General features: G+C 32.2%; 12 protein-coding genes across 12 annotated transcripts; 8 read left to right on the top strand and 4 right to left on the bottom strand.

Annotated features, from left to right (window-relative positions):
* Window positions 1-311: 311 nt before the first annotated feature.
* Window positions 312-1,349, bottom strand: BX664DRAFT_319220 (6-phosphogluconolactonase). The gene has a single exon (XM_051542897.1). It carries the CDS (start codon window positions 1,192-1,194, stop codon window positions 436-438), a length of 759 nt encoding a protein of 252 aa, XP_051404208.1. The 5' UTR covers window positions 1,195-1,349; the 3' UTR covers window positions 312-435.
* Window positions 1,350-3,055, bottom strand: BX664DRAFT_354163 (uncharacterized protein). The gene is made up of 9 exons (XM_051547732.1): window positions 2,920-3,055; window positions 2,747-2,829; window positions 2,645-2,671; window positions 2,535-2,544; window positions 2,275-2,461; window positions 2,067-2,078; window positions 1,927-1,983; window positions 1,797-1,835; window positions 1,350-1,729 (listed from the first exon to the last, which is right to left on the bottom strand). Exons 1-9 carry the CDS (start codon window positions 2,981-2,983, stop codon window positions 1,447-1,449), a joined length of 762 nt encoding a protein of 253 aa, XP_051404207.1. The 5' UTR covers window positions 2,984-3,055; the 3' UTR covers window positions 1,350-1,446.
* A 512-nt stretch (window positions 3,056-3,567) lies between these two features.
* Window positions 3,568-5,820, top strand: BX664DRAFT_288217 (Alpha/Beta hydrolase protein; the record flags this gene model as incomplete). Its single annotated transcript, XM_051541786.1, has 6 exons — window positions 3,568-3,998; window positions 4,064-4,084; window positions 4,172-4,501; window positions 4,573-4,683; window positions 4,754-5,353; window positions 5,558-5,820. Exons 1-6 carry the CDS (start codon window positions 3,581-3,583, stop codon window positions 5,818-5,820), a joined length of 1,743 nt encoding a protein of 580 aa, XP_051404206.1. The 5' UTR covers window positions 3,568-3,580.
* Window positions 5,821-7,155: 1,335 nt separating this feature from the next.
* BX664DRAFT_344770 (uncharacterized protein) lies at window positions 7,156-9,051 on the top strand (the record flags this gene model as incomplete). The annotated part of the gene is made up of 7 exons (XM_051547488.1): window positions 7,156-7,171; window positions 7,306-7,394; window positions 7,929-8,072; window positions 8,165-8,363; window positions 8,577-8,637; window positions 8,720-8,748; window positions 8,858-9,051. The coding sequence occupies 7 exons, from the start codon at window positions 7,156-7,158 to the stop codon at window positions 9,049-9,051; spliced, it is 732 nt and encodes a 243-aa protein (XP_051404205.1).
* A 729-nt stretch (window positions 9,052-9,780) lies between these two features.
* On the bottom strand, window positions 9,781-10,862 carry BX664DRAFT_344769 (Piwi domain-containing protein; the record flags this gene model as incomplete). Its single annotated transcript, XM_051547487.1, has 3 exons — window positions 9,781-10,157; window positions 10,234-10,407; window positions 10,541-10,862. The coding sequence occupies 3 exons, from the start codon at window positions 10,860-10,862 to the stop codon at window positions 9,781-9,783; spliced, it is 873 nt and encodes a 290-aa protein (XP_051404204.1).
* Window positions 10,863-13,666: 2,804 nt separating this feature from the next.
* On the top strand, window positions 13,667-15,270 carry BX664DRAFT_288214 (chaperonin 10-like protein; the record flags this gene model as incomplete). The annotated part of the gene is made up of 7 exons (XM_051541785.1): window positions 13,667-13,712; window positions 13,767-13,844; window positions 13,904-13,946; window positions 14,045-14,222; window positions 14,330-14,845; window positions 14,936-15,033; window positions 15,129-15,270. 7 exons carry the CDS (start codon window positions 13,667-13,669, stop codon window positions 15,208-15,210), a joined length of 1,041 nt encoding a protein of 346 aa, XP_051404203.1. The 3' UTR covers window positions 15,211-15,270.
* A 356-nt stretch (window positions 15,271-15,626) lies between these two features.
* On the top strand, window positions 15,627-17,641 carry BX664DRAFT_381314 (uncharacterized protein). Its single transcript, XM_051548948.1, has 4 exons — window positions 15,627-15,735; window positions 15,824-15,970; window positions 16,200-16,453; window positions 16,589-17,641. Exons 1-4 carry the CDS (start codon window positions 15,639-15,641, stop codon window positions 17,600-17,602), a joined length of 1,512 nt encoding a protein of 503 aa, XP_051404202.1. The 5' UTR covers window positions 15,627-15,638; the 3' UTR covers window positions 17,603-17,641.
* A 34-nt stretch (window positions 17,642-17,675) lies between these two features.
* On the top strand, window positions 17,676-18,850 carry BX664DRAFT_381313 (uncharacterized protein). The gene is made up of 4 exons (XM_051548947.1): window positions 17,676-17,746; window positions 17,837-18,022; window positions 18,093-18,260; window positions 18,369-18,850. Exons 1-4 carry the CDS (start codon window positions 17,693-17,695, stop codon window positions 18,804-18,806), a joined length of 846 nt encoding a protein of 281 aa, XP_051404201.1. The 5' UTR covers window positions 17,676-17,692; the 3' UTR covers window positions 18,807-18,850.
* Window positions 18,851-19,059: 209 nt separating this feature from the next.
* On the top strand, window positions 19,060-20,327 carry BX664DRAFT_319188 (uncharacterized protein). Its single transcript, XM_051542896.1, has 4 exons — window positions 19,060-19,241; window positions 19,311-19,420; window positions 19,473-19,602; window positions 19,709-20,327. Exons 1-4 carry the CDS (start codon window positions 19,187-19,189, stop codon window positions 20,248-20,250), a joined length of 837 nt encoding a protein of 278 aa, XP_051404200.1. The 5' UTR covers window positions 19,060-19,186; the 3' UTR covers window positions 20,251-20,327.
* Window positions 20,328-20,649: 322 nt separating this feature from the next.
* On the top strand, window positions 20,650-21,579 carry BX664DRAFT_3637 (transcription factor subunit Med10 of mediator complex-domain-containing protein). The gene is made up of 4 exons (XM_051548388.1): window positions 20,650-20,948; window positions 21,012-21,092; window positions 21,173-21,275; window positions 21,343-21,579. The coding sequence occupies exons 1-4, from the start codon at window positions 20,731-20,733 to the stop codon at window positions 21,487-21,489; spliced, it is 549 nt and encodes a 182-aa protein (XP_051404199.1). The 5' UTR covers window positions 20,650-20,730; the 3' UTR covers window positions 21,490-21,579.
* Window positions 21,580-21,597: 18 nt separating this feature from the next.
* On the bottom strand, window positions 21,598-22,508 carry BX664DRAFT_376987 (alpha subunit of riboflavin synthase). Its single transcript, XM_051548748.1, has 3 exons — window positions 22,319-22,508; window positions 22,168-22,251; window positions 21,598-22,109 (listed from the first exon to the last, which is right to left on the bottom strand). The coding sequence occupies exons 1-3, from the start codon at window positions 22,470-22,472 to the stop codon at window positions 21,670-21,672; spliced, it is 678 nt and encodes a 225-aa protein (XP_051404198.1). The 5' UTR covers window positions 22,473-22,508; the 3' UTR covers window positions 21,598-21,669.
* A 1,705-nt stretch (window positions 22,509-24,213) lies between these two features.
* BX664DRAFT_319185 (uncharacterized protein) lies at window positions 24,214-25,215 on the top strand. Its single transcript, XM_051542895.1, has one exon. The coding sequence runs from the start codon at window positions 24,238-24,240 to the stop codon at window positions 25,129-25,131; it is 894 nt and encodes a 297-aa protein (XP_051404197.1). The 5' UTR covers window positions 24,214-24,237; the 3' UTR covers window positions 25,132-25,215.
* Window positions 25,216-25,408: the final 193 nt, after the last annotated feature.

Raw genomic sequence — 25,408 nt, 5'->3', positions numbered from 1 at the left:
AAGGGATAGTATAGTACATATATTATCTTATGAGTGAGAGATACCAAAAAAGGATGATAACTATGATTGTTGATTGATGAAATATAATCATCATATTTTTTTAGAAGGTTAAAAATAAATTTACCAATTACCAAAGACTTTGTATCACACATAGTTAATGCTTAGGCAATTTACTTTCAAATTCTAACAATTGCTACAAATAGAATAGTTCAACCCTTTTTTTTTTTTTTTTTTTTTTTTTTTTGAATATATAACCAAAAATATGATCATTTGAGCCACCTTTCAAAAAAGGCAAATACACAAAGTCTTTTTTTATTTTATTTTTTTAATTATTTTTTATATATAAATATACTTTATTTGACATCACCTAAAAATCATCCTCAACTATACTATAAAATCTACTATACTAGTATATATATATATATATATATATAATCACAACTTGTAAGATGCATAGGATGACTTGTTCAATGATCCAGCTGCTGGTTCATCCACAAACCAATAAACTTGTCCATTTTCAGGTTGTACGCGTTGACAAGGTAATTCCAATTGAGGTTGTTCAATAATCTTTTGTACCATCTCTCGTTTTCCTTCACCAGCTGTCACAAATACCACTGTTTGAGCATGATTCACCACTGGTAATGTCAAAGTAATTCGTTCTGGAGGAGGCTTGGGAGAATCATCAATGGGTGCCACCCAGAGTGTACGTTCTTGCAATAAAGGATGACCTGGAAACAGAGAACAACAATGACCATCAGGACCCATACCTAAAAGAATCAAATCAAATCGAGGGAATCCATCCTTGCCAAAGTATGATACCAATTGTTCTTGATAATCCTTAGCGGCAAGTTCGGTTTGTTTGTTGATACCATATGTTTCATGGATACGATAAATATGGTTCGCAGGAATGGGAACATGATCCAATAATGTTTTCTTTACTTCCTTATAGTTTGAATCATCACTATCATAACCAACACATCGTTCATCTGCCCAAAAGATGTGCCACTTGCTGAAATCCACTTGCTTGTTATGTATCAATTCCTTTGATAACAACTTGGGTAACGATCCACCAGAAATAGCCACGGAAAGACTACCATGATCTTCGATAGCTTCACGGGATACTTTTTCAACAAATGAGTTCAAACCATTGGATAAATCTGACGTGGTAGGGAATGAATAAACTGTAGGAGACATAGTATTAAAATATATATATATATAATAACGTAAAAAAGTAAAGAAACAAAAGAATTGAAAAAGATGAAAACGCGCTGATAAAAAAAAAAACAAGATTCGGAGTTCTTTCATCTATCAAAGTTGTTGGGGGCAGCTCCATCATCCCATGCATAAAATGTAGACATCAAAAAATAAATTTTATTGACAACACAGTATAAAAAAAGATAATATGTAATAATAAAAATGAAATATCAACATCTAACCATAACTAAATCATTCTCTTTCTACTAAAGGGCTTCTACTAAGTGAGCGTCGAGGACTAATACCGTTGCTTCTTTCTGGTGAATCTTCACGTTCTTCCCGTTGTCGTGAGGGCGGTGTAGGAGACCGATGGCGACGTGGTTGTGAAGGAGATCGAGATCGACGAGGAGATGGAGAGCGTGAGTATGATCGATGACGGCGACTACGTTCATGGCGACGATCATGACGAGGAGACCGAGATCGAGATCTATATCTCTTGGAACGACCACTCATATCACCACCATTGCGACGAGTACTAAGCATAAAAAAATAAAATAAAAATAAAATCAGCTTACTTGTATCCAATCAAGTACCTAACTTACGGGCAATCTTGAGCTCTGTGACCAGGTTCACCACATTCACTATCAATAACAAATACATATAAGGTTAAAGTCCACTTGTCATCCATTTCAAACAAAAAAGAAAAAAAAAAAGAGAGATAGAGTAACTTACAAGCAACGATTTTCTGAGAATCTTTGAGCACGTTCACCACTACCCTTTGGCAAAGAACTATATTTCCAAAAAAAAAAAAAGGAAGAATGAATTTATGGTATTTTCATACATACGAGAAAAAAATTTATTGAACCACTTACCATTCTCTAGCACTATTATTTTGTATATCAATAAAAAAAAAAAGAAATATCATTTCATTAGTAAGATAGGTTCATCCTAAGGAAATGTTTCATGTCAATCAACTTACAAATGCCCTATATAGAAAAAAAAAAAAGAGAAGAACAGGGTATGAATAACCTATTTCAGCGTCCAACCTTCATCTTCTCGTCCAAAAGTATAGTTCTTTTCAATTTACCAATTTCCCCACAGTTATAACAACAGCGTTCACGATCACGATCACGGCCGCGTTCACTACGGTCACCACGGTCACCACGATCACCACGATCAGAATACCTTGACTTTTTCGCAAATTCCACTTGTATGCGATCACCTTCTAGTCTATAGCCATCCAATCCACGTATCGCATCATCAGCATCTATATATAAATATTATATCCAGAAACAATTAGATCGTACTTGACAATTATGATATTTATTTTGCAATCTTACCACGAGGATCCTTTTTATTTTTTATTTTTTATTTTTTTTTTTAAAAAAAAAGAGAAATAACATTAGTTTGAGCTTACAAGATGTTTCAAAAATAAGTTCTTCATACTTACATCAAATTCAACAAATCCATAATTGTCCTAAAAGCAAGAAAAAAAAAAAAGAAAAGATGGGAGTCAGTTTACAACAACTTTTGTCTTGTTTAGGCAGCATACCATAAGTGCTAAATCCTTGATATGACCATAACGATTAAAAAGATCCTTCAAGTCACGTTGACGAACATAACGATTAATCTTCCCTGTGAGTGAATCATCAATACAAACCAACACAAGAAGGAGAATTAGAAAAAGAAATAGATGTTAAAAGTATATATTGAGTTGAATCTTACCAACATATAGCCTACAACCACCATCACGTCTTCTACTATCGCGATCCCTTCTTGAATAGGACATACTATCAAAGGAAAAAAAAAAAAGAATAAAAAAGAAGTATGAAAGGAAGGAGTTAAAAAGGAGAGAGGGACATGAAATAGGAGAAAAAAAAAAAAGGCGAAAAAATAACAAAAAAAAAAAAAAAAAGAAAATACACAAATGGTAAATATCGTGTGCGTATGTATAGGGATCTTCAATCTCAGCAGCCAAAAAAGAGAATGTTAACTTTCTTCATTGACTTTGGTAAATACTGCATCGTACATGTCTCTCTCTTTTTTTTTAAATGAAAGATTACTATTCTGTTGAATCGTGTTTATAAATAAAATATCATAATTGATCTATTGTCATCTCAGGCATAAGTATGAATCTTTTTTTTCCTTTTTGGTTCTGGACGCCGCAATGATTCAGGGTCCTCTATTAAGATCGGAAAAGAATATTATCTTCTCTTTTAATGGTTTAACATCTGTTCCATCAAATGAATGTCATGCTATCGATTAAATGTTGATTTCTTCACATGAGAAACGTGTGTGCGGAGACTCAAAATCGTGTATTTTAAGCTTGCTTTTTCCCCTTTTTTTTTTCGTTCTTTTCTTTCTTTCTTTATCTTTTTAAATTTTTATGACACGCTTACATAGATCCAAAGGATATGGACGACACCACTTTGAAGAAATAAAGGCTCTTGGGAAGGAGGCTTTGAGGTCACTTCATCCTACTGATCAAGATGAAAGTTATTTTCAACCAAGACGATCCACTATACGGCGATGGACCAAGGACAAGAATTCAAAACTACGACCTGTACGTACTTTTTCTCAACCTTATTCTCAATATGCTATGACAATGGCAAAGAACCTCATACTTACTCTTTATTTTAACTGGACAATGATTTTTTCTGCTCCTCTCAGTGCTTTGGCTACCGTTATTGTCTATCCTACTTTTATGGTTGCTCTTCTTTTTGTTGAACTCTTTTTGAAACTCTTTTTGGAAGGAATGGGTGGTCATCAATTGATTTTATATCTCTCTTCACGATATGGAAAAGGTAAATGACCAATTGATTAGTAACTTATTGGTTCACTTTATCCTTTTTTTTATATATATATGTAGGGCTTAGCATTATCAATTGGGGTCAGTGATACAATAACAAGAATATATATATATATATATATATATATTAGTTGATACTAACCTTTTGCTACAAAAAAAAAAAAATAGGTGATCCTTCTTTATTGATGTCTGATGAAAGTCGTAATCGTGTTAGAATGGCGTTACCAGTACTTGGCATTGATACTTCAAAGATTGAACATATGGACCATGTATTCGATATTTCTATTGCTCAAACAATGACAATACTTTCTGCCTTGGTCTATGAACGAAATGATGATTTAGTCAAGCAAGCTTATGATGTGATGACGGATTATCCAGATGATATTGATGCATCAGATGGAATAGAGACTATGACCGAAAGAACTGTACGCCATCTTTTGTGGGAATCTGAAAAACGAATTCGTGAATTCGCTAAGCCTATGGGATTACAGTTTGAAGGTAAGCGTCAACAAATTTTATTTATTTCTAATATTTTGTTTATATTGATTTTTTTTTTTTTTTGATCACAGGCATTTCAGAATTGAAATCATTGGGAGGTCCATTTTGTGGTCTTTTTTGGGCTGAAGATTATCCCTGTTTTATTGTTTGTTTCAAAGGCACTACACCAACCAATTATGAAGGTAAAAAAAAAAAAAAAAAAAAAAGGAAAAGAATGGACATTGATCCTATTACTGCTTTTTTTGTCAATAGAATTCCTTGTTGATTGTTCTATTCAACGTGCTGATGCAAGACCTTATCTATTTGGAGCTGCTCATCAAGGATTTTATGATTCAGTGTTTCCTACAACTGATTTTGGCGATGATGACAAGCGGGATCCTTACCAAGCTATATTAGATGCGTTACACGAAAAGGCGAAATTACTTTATCCTGGAAAAAAGGCACAAGTCTGGGTAACAGGTCATTCTTTGGGTGCTGCTATGAGCTGTCTCTTGTTTTCTCGTTGGTTAAAATGTCCTGAAGATTTACAAGAATCGCTTCATCTGCGTGATTGCTACGTGATTGGCACTCCTGCTGTTGGTGATGATGATTTTGCCTCTTTATTTGCTAGTCATAGTAATACTCCTGTGAAACGTCGGTCTACTCTGTGGCGCGTGGTCAACAAACTTGATGCGGTTTGTAGATTACCAGTCGGTTATGATAATCGTATTTTTGGTCGTTTTGTCTCCAAATGGGATTTCTTCAATTATGCACATGTTGGTCATGGAGTTTTGATTCCTCACAACCCTGAACGGCCTCTTACTCTCAAACCATCAAGTTACCAATCTCCTGGATCAATGCAAATTATTGCAAGTGGATATACAGGTGATTTCGTAATCAAACAACAACAACAACAACAACAGCAAGATGCTATCTTACCATCTTACGACAAGATATTGAAGGATCTCTGTATTTCTCTTCCATCTTCCTATTCCAGTACTGTCTCTTCCTCTTCCACTTCTGATGAGACTGTCTGTTTTATTGATGATGATGACAATGATGATGATGATGACCAAGTCAATTCGACATTATATAGACCTTATGCCCTTACACCAACTCCTCCTTCTGATATCAATGGCTTACCCAAATGGATGCAAGTGATACACTCTTGGCATACTTTTTACCGTAGCTGGATACCCGCTTCCTCTGATGAATACCCAACAAAAACAATTAGAAATCCCCTTCAACTACTGGAATGCTTTTACCCACCTGTTCTTCGTGATCATATTCCTCACAATTATTATCATGGATTAGAATGCGCTAGGAAATTCTATACATAGAGTATTTATTTATCCTTTTTTTTTATTTATATTTATATTCTATATGTGTTTTTTATTTTGGATGTCATTTCTAGATTAGTTGACATAGAATCTTTGTATACTTTTTGAAAATAAAAATCTTCCCTTTTTTTTTTATTATTATTATTACTTTTGTACTCTCTCTATTGTTTACTACTGGTTGTGCATTGATCAATAGATTCAGGTTTTTTTTTTTTTTTTTTTTTTACCCTGCATCGTAATGTTATCATCATATGGATTCAGGAACAAATATCAGCATAAACCACGTTGGATGATCTTCCTAAACGATTTCTGGTCTGCTTTACACGCAATCTTTGGTTGAATTTATGATAGAATTACCTGCCCTTACAGCATAGATTATAGCTTCTCATTGGTTAGCTTGCTCGATAGGGAGAAAAAGCCATTTGAAAATTTTAAACCATTGTCTTTTACACTATAACGCGAAATGGAGTCACAAGGAACCTCTTTAAACTGTTGTAATTCACTTAAAAGTCATCATTTTTATTCATTGAATTTGGACCGATAAGCCCTCAGGAGGCTGATGTTGTTCATGGTAATGGCTTACATAGAACAATTGAAATTTGGTGTTTGATAGCAGGACATGTGATTAAGGAAATGGTGCTTGATGGATTTGACATAGGGAAGAAACATGTTGATGGATAAATTGAAATAAATTGAACAACTAATTTTTCATAATTAGAAGTCTAAACTCTCTATATACTAACCTTCCTTCAATCATCCATCGTCCATTATTACCATTATCACTTTCATTCCATTATCTCGTAATTATAAAAGAGGCATCATTATTAAAAAGAAACGAATTTTTGGTTTATTGGATAAAGAAATATATACATATGCAAAGAAGATAAACAGAGTAAATAATATATTATGGGAAAAGCAATATCAGATTTCCGAAATAAATATCAGATTTCCGACATTTTACGGAATCCTTTTCGTATTTCCTAAATTAATTTAGTATTCTTCTTAAATGAATTTCGTTTAATTTCGTTTTCCAATTTTTTTCTAAACTGATTCCGGAAACATTTCGTTCCAAAATGAAACCAATGTCGCATTTCCTAAATTGATTTCATTTTGAAATTAAATGGATCTCGTTAATACGAAATGAATATCGTCCAAAGTCAACTTTTTTTTTTAAAAAAAAAAAGAAACAAGTTTATTGTAATAAAAAAGACTAAAAATAAAAAATCCTAAACTAAACCTATGTTTTTGAGACCCGTATCCTTTTCGCAAATCCTTTCACTATGGGAAAAAGATCTAAAATTAATGTAATTTTGAATCGAATTAGATTTCGTAAAAATGAAATGCATTTCAGGTACAAAATCAAAGAGAAAAAAAAAATGGTTGTCGATTCAAAGTCAGTCATTAGCATAAAGGGAAAATCCACTTACTTCCTTTTTCTTCGCTTTTCTTTCTTGTTTAATTCACTTTTTTTTTTAACATGACAAGCTGTAGCTCATTCTGTGCCCTCCATATTCCCACAAGCATTATCAAGCCAAATATTGGTTGAAGAACACTTTGGATACCATTACCGTTTAGTAATGAATTAAAAGAATTAGCGCAGAAGTGGTAAAATTCACAAAAATATCTTGAAACAAAAAGTACAAGAGGTGGCTCATCTTATTTTATTTTTTTTTTCTATTTAGTTAGACTCTCTTTCTCTCATTTGTCTCTCATTGTAATGGTATTTTCATCAAATCTCTTATCTACGTAATTGGTCTTTCTCTCTACTTCATCTCTCTTCCAACATGGTACTTTCTTCTCTATCCTTTTTTTTTTTCTCTTGGTTGGACTCTCTTGCACTGATCTCTCTCATTCTGGTGGTGTCTTCCTCAATATCTGTTTTCATACTTGGTTAGTCTTTTTTTCCTTTCTCTCATCTGCCTCTTATTGTAATGATGTTTTCATCAATATTTCTTTCACAGGTGGTTGAACTCTCTATTACTCTTGTCTGTCTCTACTGTGGTTGGTGATTTCTTCAAGATCTTTTTCCTGCATTGTTGGTCTTTGCCCTTTGTTTTTTCCCACTTGATATGGCATTTCCCTATTATCATTCTTTCTCATGGTCTTAGGCTACTGCTCCTGTTCTTTTGGTTATCTCCATTCTCTTTGACAAAAAGTCAACAAAGTATACTATACGTAAAGTGCTTTTGGTTATCTCTTTGGTATTGGTTTTTATGATTGGTACATCAATATCGGCACCTGATGTAGCTAAGGTAATATATATATATATAAGAAAAAAAAAAGTGGATAACATCGATGGATTACTGCTCATTTTACTGATTCTTTGTTATCTGATAGGTATCAGAATAGTGGTCTATACAGTCAAATGTCGGATGGTCATCATTACTTTATACTTAGCTTTTGGTCAGACGAAGATCATGGTGTATTGATCTTTGTTTGTCTACGGGCAATGGACTTGGTCGAGGATGATCAGTCTCTAGAATCATTTATGAATCTAGTGACTGAATTTTGTGCTCAAGTAGATGGAGGGCAAAATGCAACACGTAGGAAATTCAGTTATTGTCTGTTGATCGTGTTGTTTCATGCTGGAGTCCTTGTTAAGTCCTGACATTTGCGGTATTTGGTTTGGGAAGATTATTGAGGATCATATCAATGACTGATAGTGGAGCGCTATACGTAAGACGATACAACTATCTTTCTTGATGATCTGAAATTGTCTGATATCTGCATGTGGCAAGCCTTTATTTCTCTCCGAGCCAACTGTTATGATGACATTGGGTTTACTGGTGGTACAAAACATTCGATGGTGCAGCCAAGGTAACTTGTACATAGAAAAAAGAAAAAGAAAAAGAAATAAACACTGATGGATTACTACTCATTTTGGTGATTTTATCTGTAGTTTGCTAGATTATCGTCTATACAATAATGGTGATGCAAACATTCAATGATATAGCCAAGGTAACATGTGCATGGAAAAAAAAAAAAAAAGAAAAGAGAGTGATGTTGATGGATTGCTATTTGTTAATTTTATCTGTAGGTTGCAAACTATACAATCAAGCCAAGATCGACTCCCTTCTTCGCTGGAATGACTCTGTTAGACTGCCAACTGAAGTATCCATATCAAATACAATAGTTATACCCAAAGTGAAAGTCATGATCATTATCTTGGAGGTGGCATTAGTTGGTCTTAGTCATACTGGTGAACGTTATCCTTGTAGTATAGTTATGTAGTATAGCTATGTAGTATAGTTATGTAGTATAGTTATGTAGTATAGTTATGTAGTATAGTTATGTAGTATAGTTATGTAGTATAGTTATATTAATGAAATAAAGTCCCTTTCTTGTCTATAATGATCGATGATTGTATATTGTATCAGAAATGAAGTTTGATTATGAAAATACTGAATGAATTTCGGAAATCCGACATTCATTTCGTTTTTTTCCGAAATTCGCATTTAATTTACTTTGAAAGCGACGTAATGTATTTAAGAAAAATCAGAAATCAAGAACGTCTGTACTAAATCGAGTCAGGAAAAAAAATAAACGTATTCAGGAAAAATAAAATTTATTTCAGATCTTTTCCCATAGTGTAAAGAAACATATGTACAAAAAAGAATAAAAAATAACTAACTACTAATTTGTTGAATATATACAAAAAAAAAAAAAAAAAAAAAAAAAAAAAAAAAAAAAAAAAAACATCACTTATACGAAGTACATTACGTTTTCCAATTCATTTTTGACATAGCTAAAAGATGTGACTTCAGTTTCTTTCGTACTGCTAGTGATACTGTCCCATTGTTTTCCCAGTTGATGATACGTTGCTCTTTTTGCTAATAATTGAGCGTAATAAAGTGGTGCACAGATGGAAACTGCATTGGTCATTATGCCGCACGTATAACACAAATTGTAACTGAGCTCTTGGAGAGTATAAGGGTGCACAGATGGAAACTGCATTGGTCGTTATGCCGCACGTATAACACAAATTGTATGTGAGTTCTTGGAGAGCATCAGAAGAAAAATGATTGTCATCATAGAGTACATGACATTTTTCAATTCATTTTTCACATAGCCAAAAGATGCAAGTTCAGTTTCCTTCGTACTGCCAGTAATACCGTCCCATTGTTTTCCCAATTGGTAGAATGTTGCTCTTTTTGCTACCAATTGAGCGTAATAAAGTGGTGCACAGATGGAAACTGCATTGGTCGTTATGCCGCATGTATAACACAAATTGTAAGTGAGTTCTTGGAGAGCATCAGCAGAAAAATAATTGTCATCATAAAGTACGTGGTAGTGAGCAGGGCGAGAGGTTCCATGGATACCAGCATGTGATTGCAAATCTAAGAAAAAAAAATAGATATATGCATATATAAATCAATATATCATCCTAATACATATAATCATTTGAATACTTACAGAAATCAAATTCGAAGGGATGTACGATATCAGTATCCACGACGGTACCAGGTTGACAGTTACCAGTTCGATCAGCATCATGAGGTTCAACAGGGAAGAATCGAGCATGATGACGTTTTTGAAAAACCACAAAGGTGAAAGGAGGTTTGTAAGTCTTATCCAAGGAAGATTGACCTATAAACAAGAATAAAAATGATGAATATAAATGAACCAATAGAAAAAAAAGAGTGATAAAAAAAAACATAATAATGTTGGGGATGAAGTAATAGGTATATGATAAAATATACGTCATTTTTTTTCTATTTACTTACTTCAAAAGAAATACCAAGATTATCATCACCACATTTGAGTGGTTTTGGAGAAAAGAGATTTGCACGACCATCAAAGATAGGTTTGACCTTGTTAAGAAAAGCTTGACCTTTAAGACTATCCTCAAAAGATTGCCACACCTTTCTGAGAATAACAGGAGGAGTACCATCAGGTAATATTTGAATATTCAAGTGTTGTATATTTTGAGCTGGAAGACTTGTCATTTCAAAGAAATTGCTTACACGTACTAATTTACCAACTTTACCAACATTGGGACGCATAATAAGTTGAGTCAAATCTCTGTTGTATGCTTGAGCCATGATGTTTGTTTAATTAATAAAGAATAAAAAAAAAGGTGAAGAAAGAAAGAAAGAAAGAAAAGAGAAAGAAAGAAAAAAAGAAAATATATATTTTATATGTCTACCTGATCGGAGCCTGTTTAAAAAATCCTGCAAATCACACCAGCCAATCATAAGGAATCACATAGATTTAGTTCCTTTTTTATAATATATATATTCTTGAATTTCTTTGTTGATTAATATGATGCTGATGATAATGAATGAACATCTTGAATTTTCTTTATTATATTCTTTGTATTCATATAATATTATATAGTAGTAAAGAAAGGTTAAAAAAAAAAGGATTATCAATTGAGAATAATCTAGGTTAGACTAATTTAACAACTTTACTATTTTTATTATTATCTTATGCATTAATAGTTTGGCAACTTTGTTATATGATGGAATTAACAATCACATTATTCTAGATTAAATCAACGTTTGAACAAACAATTTGATTACCTGAATATAAACTGCTTATACGCGGTATTTGAACATCCAAAAAAGGAAAGGCTCAGGGTTATGTAAAATGACAGCAACTTTATTTTATTTTCTCACACTTTCTTCTTCTTCTTTTCTTATCACTATTTTTTCGTAAACATCTTTTTTTTTATTTTGTATAAAAAGTAAGTGAATACATATACAATAAAATGGAAACCTTATATATTCACTGTATATTAACTAGACCTTTCTCTTTTTTTATCTTGCTATAGAAATACTATCACTCCATCTCTCTTGACCCTTATTGCAAACTAGATCTTCAACATGTATTCAATGGATCGCAAAGCTATAACAATGGAACTACAGTATCATTATCAAAGGTACTAGAACACATTCCAAAACAGAGAAATAGTAAGTGATTTAGGTATGATTAGGGTTATGATTCTGATTCTTTTCTTTTCTTTTTTCCTAGTGTTTTTCCAGTATATTGCCAAGGGAAAGGTTATTGAACACATCTATCAATCATGCTTATAAGCAAAAGTGGAAAACGATCAAGGATATTATATTTAAAGGTAGGATCTATAATATGATAATGAAGGACTTTTCAGCTAATATACATACATACTCTTTGATAAGTAGTATCACAAATACAAGTTGGGTTACTTGTGTGTTTCCCTATTCATTCTCAAGTTGTCCTTTTTACTCAAGGCTATAGTTTGAATCATCATCATCATCATCATGACCGTCATCCTCGTGGAATAGATAACTACATCATTATGATCTCATGTCGCATCACCATTACTATCATCATCATCCATCAATTATTATTTGTATAGGTACCAACTTCAGTATCATCCATTAAACGTCAACCATTAACATTATTTATTAAATAGATAGGTAGTCATGGTACGTCCTCCATCGATCTCATTATGTACTATTATTCAATTATCACGGTCATTTGCAAGAGTGACTAGTTAGAGTAAGATACGAAACATAAAAAAAAAATATTTACAATATGATTCTCGTTTTCTTTTTCTTTTTCTCTTTGTTATTATTTTTCTGGCGCATCATTATCAACAGCATCATCCTGAATATATATGGACCATAGAACCAAACGGAACGGACACAACAAAAAGATGCAATGGGAAACAACTCTATTAACTAGGATCAACTGATAGTCGATATACGACGGACAGAAGGGATGTATTGGAAAGAGAAATCAGTTTGTGAACAAATGGATGTTATTCTTGTATTTCTCTCTCACACGCATATACACGAACGTCTGATCCTTTCATTGCGCTGTAGTTTAGTCTCGTTATACTAACGCCTTTTTATATTTTTCTTCAATAAAGTTAATATTCATATTTTTATTATCATTATCATATTTCGTTGTATACAATACGCTATTAATCGTCACCTTAATATTATTATTACCGTTGTAATTATACATCTCATTGCTTCGTCAACCATCATCGCCTATACAAAGCACTCTTTTCGTGTGGATGATTGTGTTTGCTGAAAAGATGTGGACGATAGATTCGACATGAAGGTGTAGACTACAGATTTTTTTTTTTTTTTTTTTTTTTTGGAAAGAGTAAAAAGACAGATTTTTTATTGGGTGGAGTGGAAGGTTGATAGGTAGCATAGAAGACCAAAAATAGGCAAAAAGTTATTTGCATATATATAAAAATAGGCAAAAAGTTATTTGCTAATCGTTAGTTTTTCATATTTTTTTTTTCATATATTAATAAACCATTTACAGTATTGGCAACACAGGGGATATTTTTAGTTAGAGTTCACTTTGATCATCTCCTTTTCTTTTTTTTAATCATTGGATGTGTTTATGAAAGATACGCGTAACGCATCAGAAGTGAAAGGAACAGCGGTTTTTTTTTTCTTCTCACTCTTTTTTTTATTTTATTTATACGATATACTATAAAGTAATGGACTAACTCGTGATCAGATCCTTTGGATCAGAGAGCACGATAAAAAAAAAAAAAAAGGGAACGGAGAGAGGGAAGAAAAGCTCAGACTCAATTGCTACTCTCGTTAACGTCAAACTCCTTCCATAGTTGGTAATCGCTTGCGTCGTCTTTCTGGTTTTGGAATAAGCAATAGTAAACGTTGAATGCTTTTTTTTTATTGGGTTTCCGAAAAGAAACGCTAGCGGATGTTTCTTATGCCGCTGGATTTTATTATTTGATGCTCCTTGTTTCTAAGGAAGGATGGTATTAGTAATTAATGTCAATGAGAAAAAAAAATATAAAAGAGAGCTGACTGAATGCCATTGCATTTTGTTTCTCTACTTTAATTTCTCTTATTTTAAACCATAAATAAAAACAAATATGAGCGCTTCTGATTCTTTCCATGGATGGGCCTGCAAAGGCAAAGGTAATATTTATATAGGATGATGATGATTTTACTTATTCATTTTAATAATATTAGATGCACCACTTGAATGGACCGAATTACCTTTGAAGGCATTTGATGCTGATTCTGTTGAAATGAAGATTTCTCATTGTGGTAAGTCATATTTTTTAATCCTATTCTTTTTTTTTTTCTTAACATCGTTTTATGATTAGGTATTTGTGGTTCTGATATTCATACAATGGATAGTGGTTGGGGGTAAGTGATGATGTTTGACAGATCTTCGTATCACAATGCGTATCAAAAACTAAGACAATTGTTTTAAAACTCAATCCCCATGATTTTTATATATATAGTCCTACAAACTATCCTTGTGTAGTTGGTCATGAAATTGTTGGTGTAGCTACTCGTGTAGGTGAAAATGTTAAGAAATTCAAGGTTGGTGATCGTATTGGTGTGGGTGCTCAATCCTTTTCTTGTTTAAATTGTAATAATTGTAAGGATGGTTATGAAAATCTTTGCGAAAATGGTTTGGTAAGTCATCTTTTTTTTTCCAACTCCACTTTTTTTTTTCTTTCTCTTTCTTTTCCTCCAACTCAACTTTTTCTTTCTTTTTTTTTTTTTTCTCCAATCACTTTTAGATTGGTACTTACAATGGTAAATGGCCTAATGGAGATAAAACTTTTGGTGGATATGCTGACAAATGGCGTGGTCATCAACACTTTGTTTTCAAAGTACCTGATCATATGACAAATGAAATCGCTGCTACTTTCTTCTGTGCTGGTGTTACTACTTATGCTCCTCTCAAACGATACAATGTCAAGAAAGGTGATAGAGTGGGTGTAGTTGGTCTTGGTGGATTAGGTCACTTTGGTGTACTCTGGGCAAAAGCACTTGGTGCTGAAGTAGTCGTCCTTTCTCATTCTTCACGTAAGAAACAAGATGCTTTTGATCTCGGTTGCAATGAATTTGCTGCCACTGATGAAGAATATGCCAAACACAGAAGTTCTTTGACTCATATTCTGTGTACAAGTTATCAACAAGATTTTGATTGGCCCAAGTATTTGGATTTGCTCAAACACAATGGTACTTTTATTCTGGTGGCTGCACCTGAAACTGCTTTGAGTGGTATCCCTCCTTTCAGTCTCATTTTTAAGGTAATGAATGAAAAGCATCAGTAATTATAATATAGAATACTAAATTCTTTCTCTCTTCTTCCCCCCCCTTTTTTTTTTAAACTTAACTAGCAAATTCAATTGTCTGGATCAGCCATTGGTTCTCCCGCTGAAATTGAAGAAATGTTGGAATTTGCTGAAAAACACAATGTCAAGCCTTGGATTAACAAGTAAGTTCTATCAAAATATGAACGGATTGCAAAAAAAAAAAAAAAAAAAAAAAAAAAAAAAGTTGAAAGATATTAATATGTTTGATTTTTGATAGATACAAGATGACCGATGCTCCTACTGCTGTTCAAGACTTCCGTAATGGCAAGCCTAGATATCGTATTGTTTTAGAAAATTAATTTGTTGTTATTGTTTTTGAATATGGTATGAAATAAAAAAATCAAATGATTTTGATTGTGATTTTTATTGTCCATTCTTTTTTTTTTTTTTATTATTTACGTTTTTTGTTTTATGCAATATCATATTCAGCTAACTATACAGCATGTACGTGAGAATGATTCATTGGATGACAGACAACATGTTGATATGGAACAAAATGATACTGATGATGATTATAATGATGATAGATGGTATTATTGCGACGAAGCTCTACAAATGCAGTAAAAATGGTTCATTGTCTAATATATTATACCTTAAAAAGGAAATGAAGATAATAAAAACATCAACTTGAAGTAGACAAATGTATAAAAAGGATAAGAAAAAAAGGAAGTTGTAAATCCCTTTTTTTTTCTTATATAGTTTATATATTCAAGTCATTTAACTAGATATGCTCCACGAAGATACATGGTATGATTACAAAACAGCACTTAATTTGAAGCATCCTGTGGTTCCAGCTATTGCCGATCAACATCATGGACAGCATAGTAAGTAATAATAATAATAAAAACAAGATTGGGAATATATCAGATGATCATCTTCATCTCTACTGATCTTCGCTTTGTATATTTTTAGCATCACTCAATGTCAAATTCGATAATGTTCAAGATGCATCCGGGTTTATGAAGGCAGTGTTCCAACCAAGAGGAGGACGTCGTATGTATGCACCTGAGATGTCATTTGTAAATCCAAGAAATCCTGACATGGTGTCTAAAGATTATAGTGAAACTTGTTGTATCATCATGTAGGACCGACTCAAAGCTTGATATGGTGAATTGTTTTTATTTTATTTTTTTTTATCTCTTTTTTTTTTTTTGCTATTTCCATCGGATCATATATTAAAATAAACCAACGTTTTTTTTTTTTCATCTTCTTGCTTTTCTTTTTCGTTTTCTTTTTTTTTTCTTTACCCTTTCTTTTCTTTTTTTAACGTATTAGATCTAATTAATAGATATTTTTATGATGAATGAGTTACGTAGACGTCGTCAACATGAAGGAGGAGCTTTGCCCCCATCACTGGATCCATATTATGACTATTCTTCCCGACACCATCGTATCAATTCTTCTCACTGGCCACAGACACCAAGCTATCATCATTCACCTCGACAATCCTCCTCATCAAGAAAACTTTATGTTGTTCCCTCCAAACGACCAAGGTATCATCATATTCAGAATGATGATATAGAATATTATGAACAAAGTGAAGTAAGGATTGAATTTTCTTTTTGTTCCAAAAAAGGATATGTTATTGTTGTTGCAAGTCGGCTCTTTAACCTTCTTTTTCTTTGTCTTTTTTTTTTTTTTTTTTTTTTTTTTTTTTTTTTTTTGGTTTTATAACAGCTCCATACATCTGCCCAAGAACCTCGCTACTTTGATGGTAAGGCCAGCTATTACCAAGTCAACTATAATAATGCCTACTCTTCAAACCAACAATTCAATGAAAACGAAGAAATAAAACACAATGGCCATGAAGATTCTACAGAAGAAGAAGAAGAAGAAGAAGAAGAGGTTACTCCTCAGGAACAAGAAGCTTTACGTAATGCTGAACTTAACAAGGTGGTCAAAGTGAATACAATATCTGAACAACATTCGTCCAACAATGGAACTTTATGGAAGAATAATATGAATGACCTTGTGTCGTCCAATTTGAGAAACATAGATCTCACCTCAACAATGGAATCTACAACAGCAACAACAACAACAAGAAAGGAAGCAACAGTAGTAACAGGAAAACCGACAAAAAAACGACATGATAAAGCATTTAGGGTATTGATATCATTTTTTCGGAAACTGAGATCAAGAAAACAACAAGATAAAAATGGTCAACGTAAACGAAAGATTCAAACAATGTGGGTAACAGCACCAGTAGGCGATGTGATGGATCAGCAACAACAGCAAGAGGTTATGGATATGTTATCACGGTCATCAAACTCACCTTTCAGTAAAAAGAAATTCAATAAATCAAGTGGTATTGAACAAGAAGGAATTGATCTACCTACACCTCACGACAACGCAACCAAAGTAGCAGAACTGGATCATATTTGGGTATTTCGATGTATAACAACAAGTCAAAATCAACAAGAAGATTCAGGGATCTCGACTATATGGACTGGATTTGATTACGAAAACCAATTGATGCTCTCTCAACACTGTGAAAATGATGAAGGGATTGAATTATTTGATACTCATATTCGTCATGGACAACTCCCTATTCTAGTGATTCCAAAACGTCAAATCTGTTTTTATTCCGCTTCTCATTTACCTGATGATCAAGTAGCTTCCTTACAAGTGGCCTGCATACCTAATTCAGAACATCTTCAATTTGTATATCGATGTGGTCCTTCTGTATGCTAGATTTCTGACTTTGAATAAAACTTCGAACTTTTTTTTTTTTATATTTCTTGTCTTTTTTTTTTTTTTTTTTTTTCAACCTCTGTTTCTTCCATGAATTCTCCAGTTACATTATTGTCTTTCAACATTAATGATATAGGTGATCAGGTACTATCTATATATAACTAAAAAAACAGTTTTTAAATAAAAAGAAGTCTGAACAATGAAGCAAGATTTTGTCTTTTATTATTATTATAGTTTGACCAAGCTCTTGAAAGATTGCCAAAAGATGAACATGAACAAGTGTTACGATACAAATTTGAAAGTGATCGTCGACATGCATTAGTAGGTCGGCTCTTACGACGATATTATTATTCAAGAAAACTCAATATACCATGGGACAGTCTCAAGTTTTATCTCCAAAAACATGGGAAACCAGCATTGGTAATAATAATAAAAGTGATTGATAAAAAAACTTTTTATTTACTCACTTTTTTTTTTAATTTGTTAATAGATACATCCTCAAGGAAAATGGACAGATTTTAATATTTCTCATGATGGAGATTGGGTGATTTTTGGAGCTACAGAAGAACAAGATATGTGTATTGGTGTAGATGTTGTATGGATGAATCAAACTACTTTTGGATCTATCAATGATTTTATCTTTAGTTTCAGTGATCAGGTAAAAAAAAAAAAAAAAAAAAAAAAAGGGGGGGAGGGATTGCCACTTAATATGCATTATTATTATTATTATCGTACTTTTAATAAAACTCATTTCCTTTTTTTATAGTTAATGATAGAAGAACAAGACCTTTTACGACAAATTGAAAATGAACAAGATCGTTTATTGACATTTTACCAGATCTGGGGAGTAAAAGAAAGTTATATTAAAGCGATCGGCAAAGGACTAGGGTTAGATTTGAATGATTTTTGTATCCAACAGGTTACCTCACGTGTGGATGTAGGGGGAACTCAAAAAAGAAGAACAACATTGGAACTCAAGACAAAAGAAAAGAAAAATCATTGGTGCATTTATTTAGGATATTTAGATTCTCAGTCCATCAGTACGATTTGTTATGGATCTTCAAATGCAAAGTCCCCATTGGACAATCATCTCGTGGCACTCGGACATACAACATTGGAATTGGGTGAAAAGTTTGACGAAAAACATCCAAAAAATATATTTACAAGAATGGATTTATGTAGTTTATTATCCTCCTTAGTTTAGTTTTATGTATTAATAAAAAAAAAATAAATGATTTATACCCATTATGGTGAATCTTTAGTTTTTTTTGTTTATATTCTCCTTGTTTATATATCTAAACATTACCAATAATATGAAGATGCTGTAAATAGATAAGTTGTGACTGAGCGCAAATGACCAAATCCCGAAAAGGAAAGTCGAATAGTGGGGAGGAGGAAACTCAAAAAAAAAACATTGGGTTTTTTGTATCACCAAATCGGATTATGGCTCTCTCTCTTTTTTTTTTTTTCTTTTTTTTTTCTTTTTTTTTTTTTTTTTTTATTTCTCTTTTTTTCTTTCTTTCTTTTACATATTTCTCTCTCGTTCTTATATAAATATAAAAATATATATATATATAGTTACTCATGGGATGCTGTTTATCTAGTCAATCTAACTCAAATCGAACTACTGTCACTGGTGGTAATGTCAAAAGTTGATTCTCATAGAACATATTTTTTTTCTCACCCCCCTTTCTTTCTTTATTTATAGGGAAACCTTTTCGACGTAATAATATACAATGGACTTCAGACATTCCTATAACACATACACGACTATTAGAACAAAGATCTACTTTTTGGGAAACGGCTCCGTTTTATGAAGTAAGTTCTATTTTATATATTTTGACAAAAATTAATTCTTTTCTTTATATAGGGTCGACCTGAAATATGGCAAGCTATTCAAGCAGCTATTACTTGTGATGATATTATTCTTGCACAGTCCATTTTAGATGCTGCAAATATTAAGCTACCTACTGGAAATCCTGCAGATGGTTGTTATGATGGTAATAAGAAAAAAAAAATTACATATTTCAAGGGTCAAGAATCCTTCTTTTTTTTTTTTTTAACTCGTTCTCCATTTTAATTATTATTATTATTATTATAATATAGAACTTGGTACTCGTTATGATATTCCATTATATTGTTTAGTAGATCCTACTAATCTTTTACCTGATGAAGAAGAAGAAGAAGAAGAAGAACAACATGATGTATCATCTATGATTCAACATTCATCACCAATAGCAACATCAACAAAACTTCAAAAAACAATTAGTAGTGTTTCATCCATGATTGATTCATCATCAACAAAAGAATCATTACATCATAATGACAGTCAACTCCCAACACAACAAGATGCTGGTGATCATCCTATTATTATTCGATTATCAACTGGCAAAGATATCCCGTTGAAGATTAGTGCTACTCAAGAAACTGTGCCATTATTAAAATCTCGTATCTTTGCTGATCCAAATGCTCACCTGACTCCTGATACCCATCATTTGCGACTCATTTATCTTGGCAAGATTCTTGATGATCATACTTCTATCATTGGCGATTTTACTCTCACCACTACTTCTCCTTTGGAAAAGAATACTGTCAAGTTACGCGCTGGTGCCGTCGTACAAGCTCTAGTTATTTCAAAGGAATCTTAGTATAGTTATTATATTATACACATTTTTTTTTTTTTGGTAAATAAATGCACTGGCGTTCTGTTGGAGCTTTTCAAATATCAAATGAGGATTATAGATTTGATGGAAAGGGATAGATGCACTCTTCTCGCGTGGATGATTATTTTCATTGACATGATGTGGACAGTAGTAGTCTATAGATTTTTTTTTTTGGAAACAGATTTTTTAAGAGTGGAAGGTTGATAGGTAGCATAGAGACCAAAAATAGGCAAAAAGTTATTTGGTAATCATTAGTTTTTCATATTTCGTTTTTTTGTATATTGAATGAAAATTACATTCATTGATTTTTTTTTTTTTTTTTTTTTTGGACAAAAAACCAAATAATAGGATTTTTCACCTCCCGCTTCAATGTTCTTTTTTGTTATTTTTCCAGTTGCCCTATATATATTTTCTTCTTAGTTCTTTTTTACTTTTTTTTTATTTTTATTCTTTCTTTCCAGTGTCATGCAAGAGCAGCAGCAACATCATGATACCCAATCACCTTCTCAAACTTTACCTAACACAGTGAATGATAGAAACGACGAACGTGAAGAAGAAACAACAGATGATACTCGACAAGAAGTAGAAGAACAACTACACGATTTGCTTCAAGTCTTATTTGAATTAAGTGTCATGGTATATGATTTTCAACCTGATGGCAATAAACTTGTTTGGAACAAAATGTAAATGTGGAATATAATGATAAACAATATATATTAACTTTTCTCTTTTTGATATAAATATAGCAATTCTGTTCTTGACCATTACAAAACTATCGATCAACTTAAGAATGGATTGAACGAATTTATACCAGAGGAAGTTATTAGGTAAAAGAATATTCACTACACACACGCACATATATATAGTTGGAAAAAGGATAGCTCATTGATATGATGTTGTTGTTTAGTTATGTTGAGAATGGTAAAAATCCAGATCTGTTTACTCAAGCCTTCACAAGTCGAACAGCAAGTGAAAATCAATTTACTCATGGTAAAATCAAGGCTGTAGAAGTAAGTATGAAGAGTGTCAAATTGTGGATATTATCTTATTGACTGATCATATATTCTTTTCTTTTAGAATTTCCGATCCTTATTATCTGATGAATTTGCCAAATCCTTTCCTGACTTGTATGAAAATAACAATGATTTAAATGCTCATGAACAGCAGCAACAACAACAACAACAAGAAGGAGAAGAAGATCATCCTCCTTCTGTCATAGATTAACATCATACACATTTTATCATAACAACTATATCTATCATCCTATCCCCTTCCATTTACTTCTTATCATCCATCCATACGCTTCTTTTGTTTGTGATTTTGTACAGTTCCATTTTTTATTCTTATATATATAACAATAAACTATATTTGCATTTTATTTGAATGTATAATATACGATAGAATCTATTGTTTGATGACACGTTTAACTAAAGCTTCCAATCCATTATTTTCTTTGATAGCACCTTCCAAGGACTTGAGAGCATATTTGGCCAACATATCGACTTCCACATTGACACGGTCTCCAATAGATTTGGTAGGCATGATGACGTGTTCTTGAGTATGAGCAATCATCATGATAGAGAAGGTAAACAGATCGTCATCCACATCACATACAGTAAGAGAGGTGCCATCTAATGTGATAAAGCCCTTGGGAATAATATAACGCATGATATCCTTGTCTTGATCCGCCACCTTGAATGTAAACCAGAGTGAGTTGCCTTCAGGTTTAATAGCAATGATTTCTACTGTTGCATCTACATGTCCCTGTACCATATGTCCTCCAAATCGTTTTTGTGCATCCATGGCACGTTCCAAATTGACTTTACTACCCACTTGTAATTGACCTAAACAAAAAAAATAGTTTAATAATGGTCTTTTTTTTTTTTTTCCTTTCTCACTTGCCTAGATTAGTACGTCGTAAACTTTCAGGTGCAACACCCACTTTAAAACTATCTTGATCAAATTCAGTGACTGTCAAACAAGTACCTTCAAATAAAAAAAAAAAAAAAAAAGATATAAATATAAAACTACTTTTTTTTACTGTTTCCATTACCGTTGATAGCAATACTGTCACCAATATGACAATCACCAAGAATATTGGCAGCTCCACCTATTGTAATAGTCCAACCATTGCCACCACTTTCAGACTTGTCTTGTTCAATGACAGAAGTTACTGTTCCTATAATTTCCACTAATCCTGTAAACATAGTTAAATATAATTACAAAGTATTTTAAGAGAAGATAAAAAAAAAAAAAAAAAAGCAAAAATTGAATTTGTCAGAAATGAGTAAATCTGAGTTGAAATCAAGCAAAAGAAAAATCTACCAAGAAATGGATTGCTATGAAGATGGAAGTTTGTAAACATTATGGATACATTATTTTTCTTTATCAAACATGCATTTGGTTCTTAAAAATGATCAACAGTATCCTACTAAAAATAGTTAGGATGATCGTTTTTATTCACTAGTTCATGCAGAAAAAATCAATTCTTTTTTTTTTTATTATATTTTATATTTGAACCATCAATATCATCTATATTTTTTATTTGTTTTATTAGATGTCAATATCATCATCATTCTATATCCATTCATAATAATAATAATAATAAAAGAAGTGTACTTTCTATATAATGAGGGGGCATTGAAATACAAGCTTAATATGGAAAGAAAGATTGGTTGGCATATAAAGAAAGAGTTACATATCGATCATGAATAATATACATATTGAACTTTTTTATTGGTTTTTAAATTCATATTCTATCTAACATTCATCACTACTTAACATCGAGTAACAAACCTAATACTGTAAATAAAAAATAAATAAATAAAAAAAATAAGCACGGTTGTTTTGATGAATTGACTAGCCAACCAACCGATCCATCTTGCATCGAATAGTGAGGATAATTCAGTGACATGTAAAAAAAAAAAAAAAAAGCCTATCCCCCAACCACGTCATTTTGTCGTCAAATAACCAAACGGTGGGTGCCGCGCCTTATTAAGTAGAAATAAGAAGAAAATAAGTTTTTTTAAGTAGTGACCATGGTATCATGACATGTCCCCCTTCTTCTTTGACCGCTCTTCCGCACCTATACACTTTTATTATTATTATCATATTATTATTATTCAATCATCATATACAAAAAAGTATTTTTTTTTGTTATTTCTTTTCTTGATGGATTGATTTTTTTTTAATAAAAAAGGATAGAAAAAAGAAAAAATTGAATAAAAGTGGCGATATTTGATGAAACTGAAGCATTTTGAAAAAGAAGTGACCAAAAATGGATAATGTCTTGGCCATCAGTCAATATTTCCACGCGCGGTATAGCGGGGTAACTTAAAAAAAAAGGGGGGGGGAGAGGATTTAACTTTTGTTCAGATCCAATGAATGAAGTGTTTTGAATAATACGAGTCATGATGCTTATATATATATATAAATAATGATTATTTGTTACTCTTGAGGGGGGGTAGAGAAATGATGATTTGTTTTTGCATTTTATCACCGATGAGAGAACCGCTAAAGTCATTAATCTCGGGAAAGAAATCAATATATAATAAAATGGGATCATTATCATTAAAAAATAAAAAGTTTTCTTTTTTTTTTTTTTTACTACTAAATTAATTACTAAAATATCATTTGAGTCATGACGATTTAAAATAAAATATTCGGTTTTTACATTCCTTTTATTTAAATAAAAAAAAAAAAGAAAGAAAAAAAAAAGAGTTGAAAAATGAAAGGGGGGAGTGATGATTGGATCAAGTGCATCATGACGTATAAAAAAGAGTGTGAATATAAAAGATGAGCGGGGACTACCCCGAAGAGAGATTTTTTAAAATATCAAATAAGAAAAAAAAAATAATCTTTTTTTTTTCTTTTCCTCCTTTTTCTTTTACATAATTATTTATTTTCTTTTTTCTCCTTTTTTTTTTTCTTTATTTTTTTTTTCTTCTTTTTTTTTTTTTCTATAATAATAATATGGATCGACTTTCTATTTTACCATCAGAAACATTATGGCAGGTATTATCTTATCTTACAGTTCACGATCTTTCTTGTATACGGTTAGTAAGTAAAAAGCTAGCTTTATTTGCTGACCATCCTTCTCATTGGCGACACCTTCATTTGGCACCACCTCAACAATATGAAGAAGAACAAAAAGTCGTCTCCTTCTCGTCAAGTTCACTCAAATTATGGAGTTTGAAGGACCTGCAGCGTTTGATCGGGCCACACCGAAGAATCATTGAATCTATCCAAATTTGGGGAGTGCGTGACAACATTGTACGGTATATTTTATCACACTGTGTCAACTTGACTGATCTGACTTTATGTGGGTGGGCGACATTATCGGATCATGCATTCAAACATCTTCATCCTGAATTGAAATTACATCGTCTCATGTTGGTAGGTGCTCAAGAACAACCAAATTATACAGCTATGGATGCTACCACTTTGGCTCATTTATTGATGCAATGTCCTCTCAAAGAACTTTCTCTTGGTTGTCAAGTTCATATTCATGCTCAAACTTTATTGATGGAATTAAATAAACAACAATTACCTTATAAATCTTCTAAAAAACATAATCTTTCTTTATTCACCAAATCAAAAACAACAAAACCACCACTTCATTTACAACGTTTGACTCTGGCTACTCGTCGAACTTGGTCTACAGAACATGTCATGGCTTTATTTGATACTTGTCCTTCACTTCATCATGTTTGTTTATTCCCTGCTGCTGCTGCTGGTGGATTCGATTTGGCTCAAACAAAGAAAATGGGGGAAATCATGGATCATCAACAGGAATTACAAATGGATGGTGCAATGGATATGATGATTCATCGATCGACAGAAAGAACAGTGGAATGGCTCGCTTAGTTCCTTTTATTATTATTATTATTATTATGATTCCAGTTTTTTTGTATACCTGTACTATGTTGGTGATTTCTTTTTTTTTTTTTTCCTTCTCACTTACTCACACAACATTCTTACACACACACTTAGTTTTATATTGTCTACGTTCCTGTTTGTATTTTTAATTCTAGTTTTTTTTTTTTTTATATTCATTGATCATCTTTTCATTTCCTTTTATGCACTCATTTCTTACTTCACCTAAAACAAAACAAAATTCGTTTTTTTTTATATTGCAATAAAG

This window comes from Halteromyces radiatus (genome assembly GCF_025201355.1).
Source record: "Halteromyces radiatus strain CBS 162.75 chromosome Unknown BX664scaffold_1, whole genome shotgun sequence".
Taxonomy (NCBI): Eukaryota; Fungi; Mucoromycota; class Mucoromycetes; order Mucorales; family Cunninghamellaceae; genus Halteromyces; species Halteromyces radiatus.
Note: the sequence above shows the minus strand (reverse complement) of the source record. Positions and strands in the feature narration are given on the sequence as shown.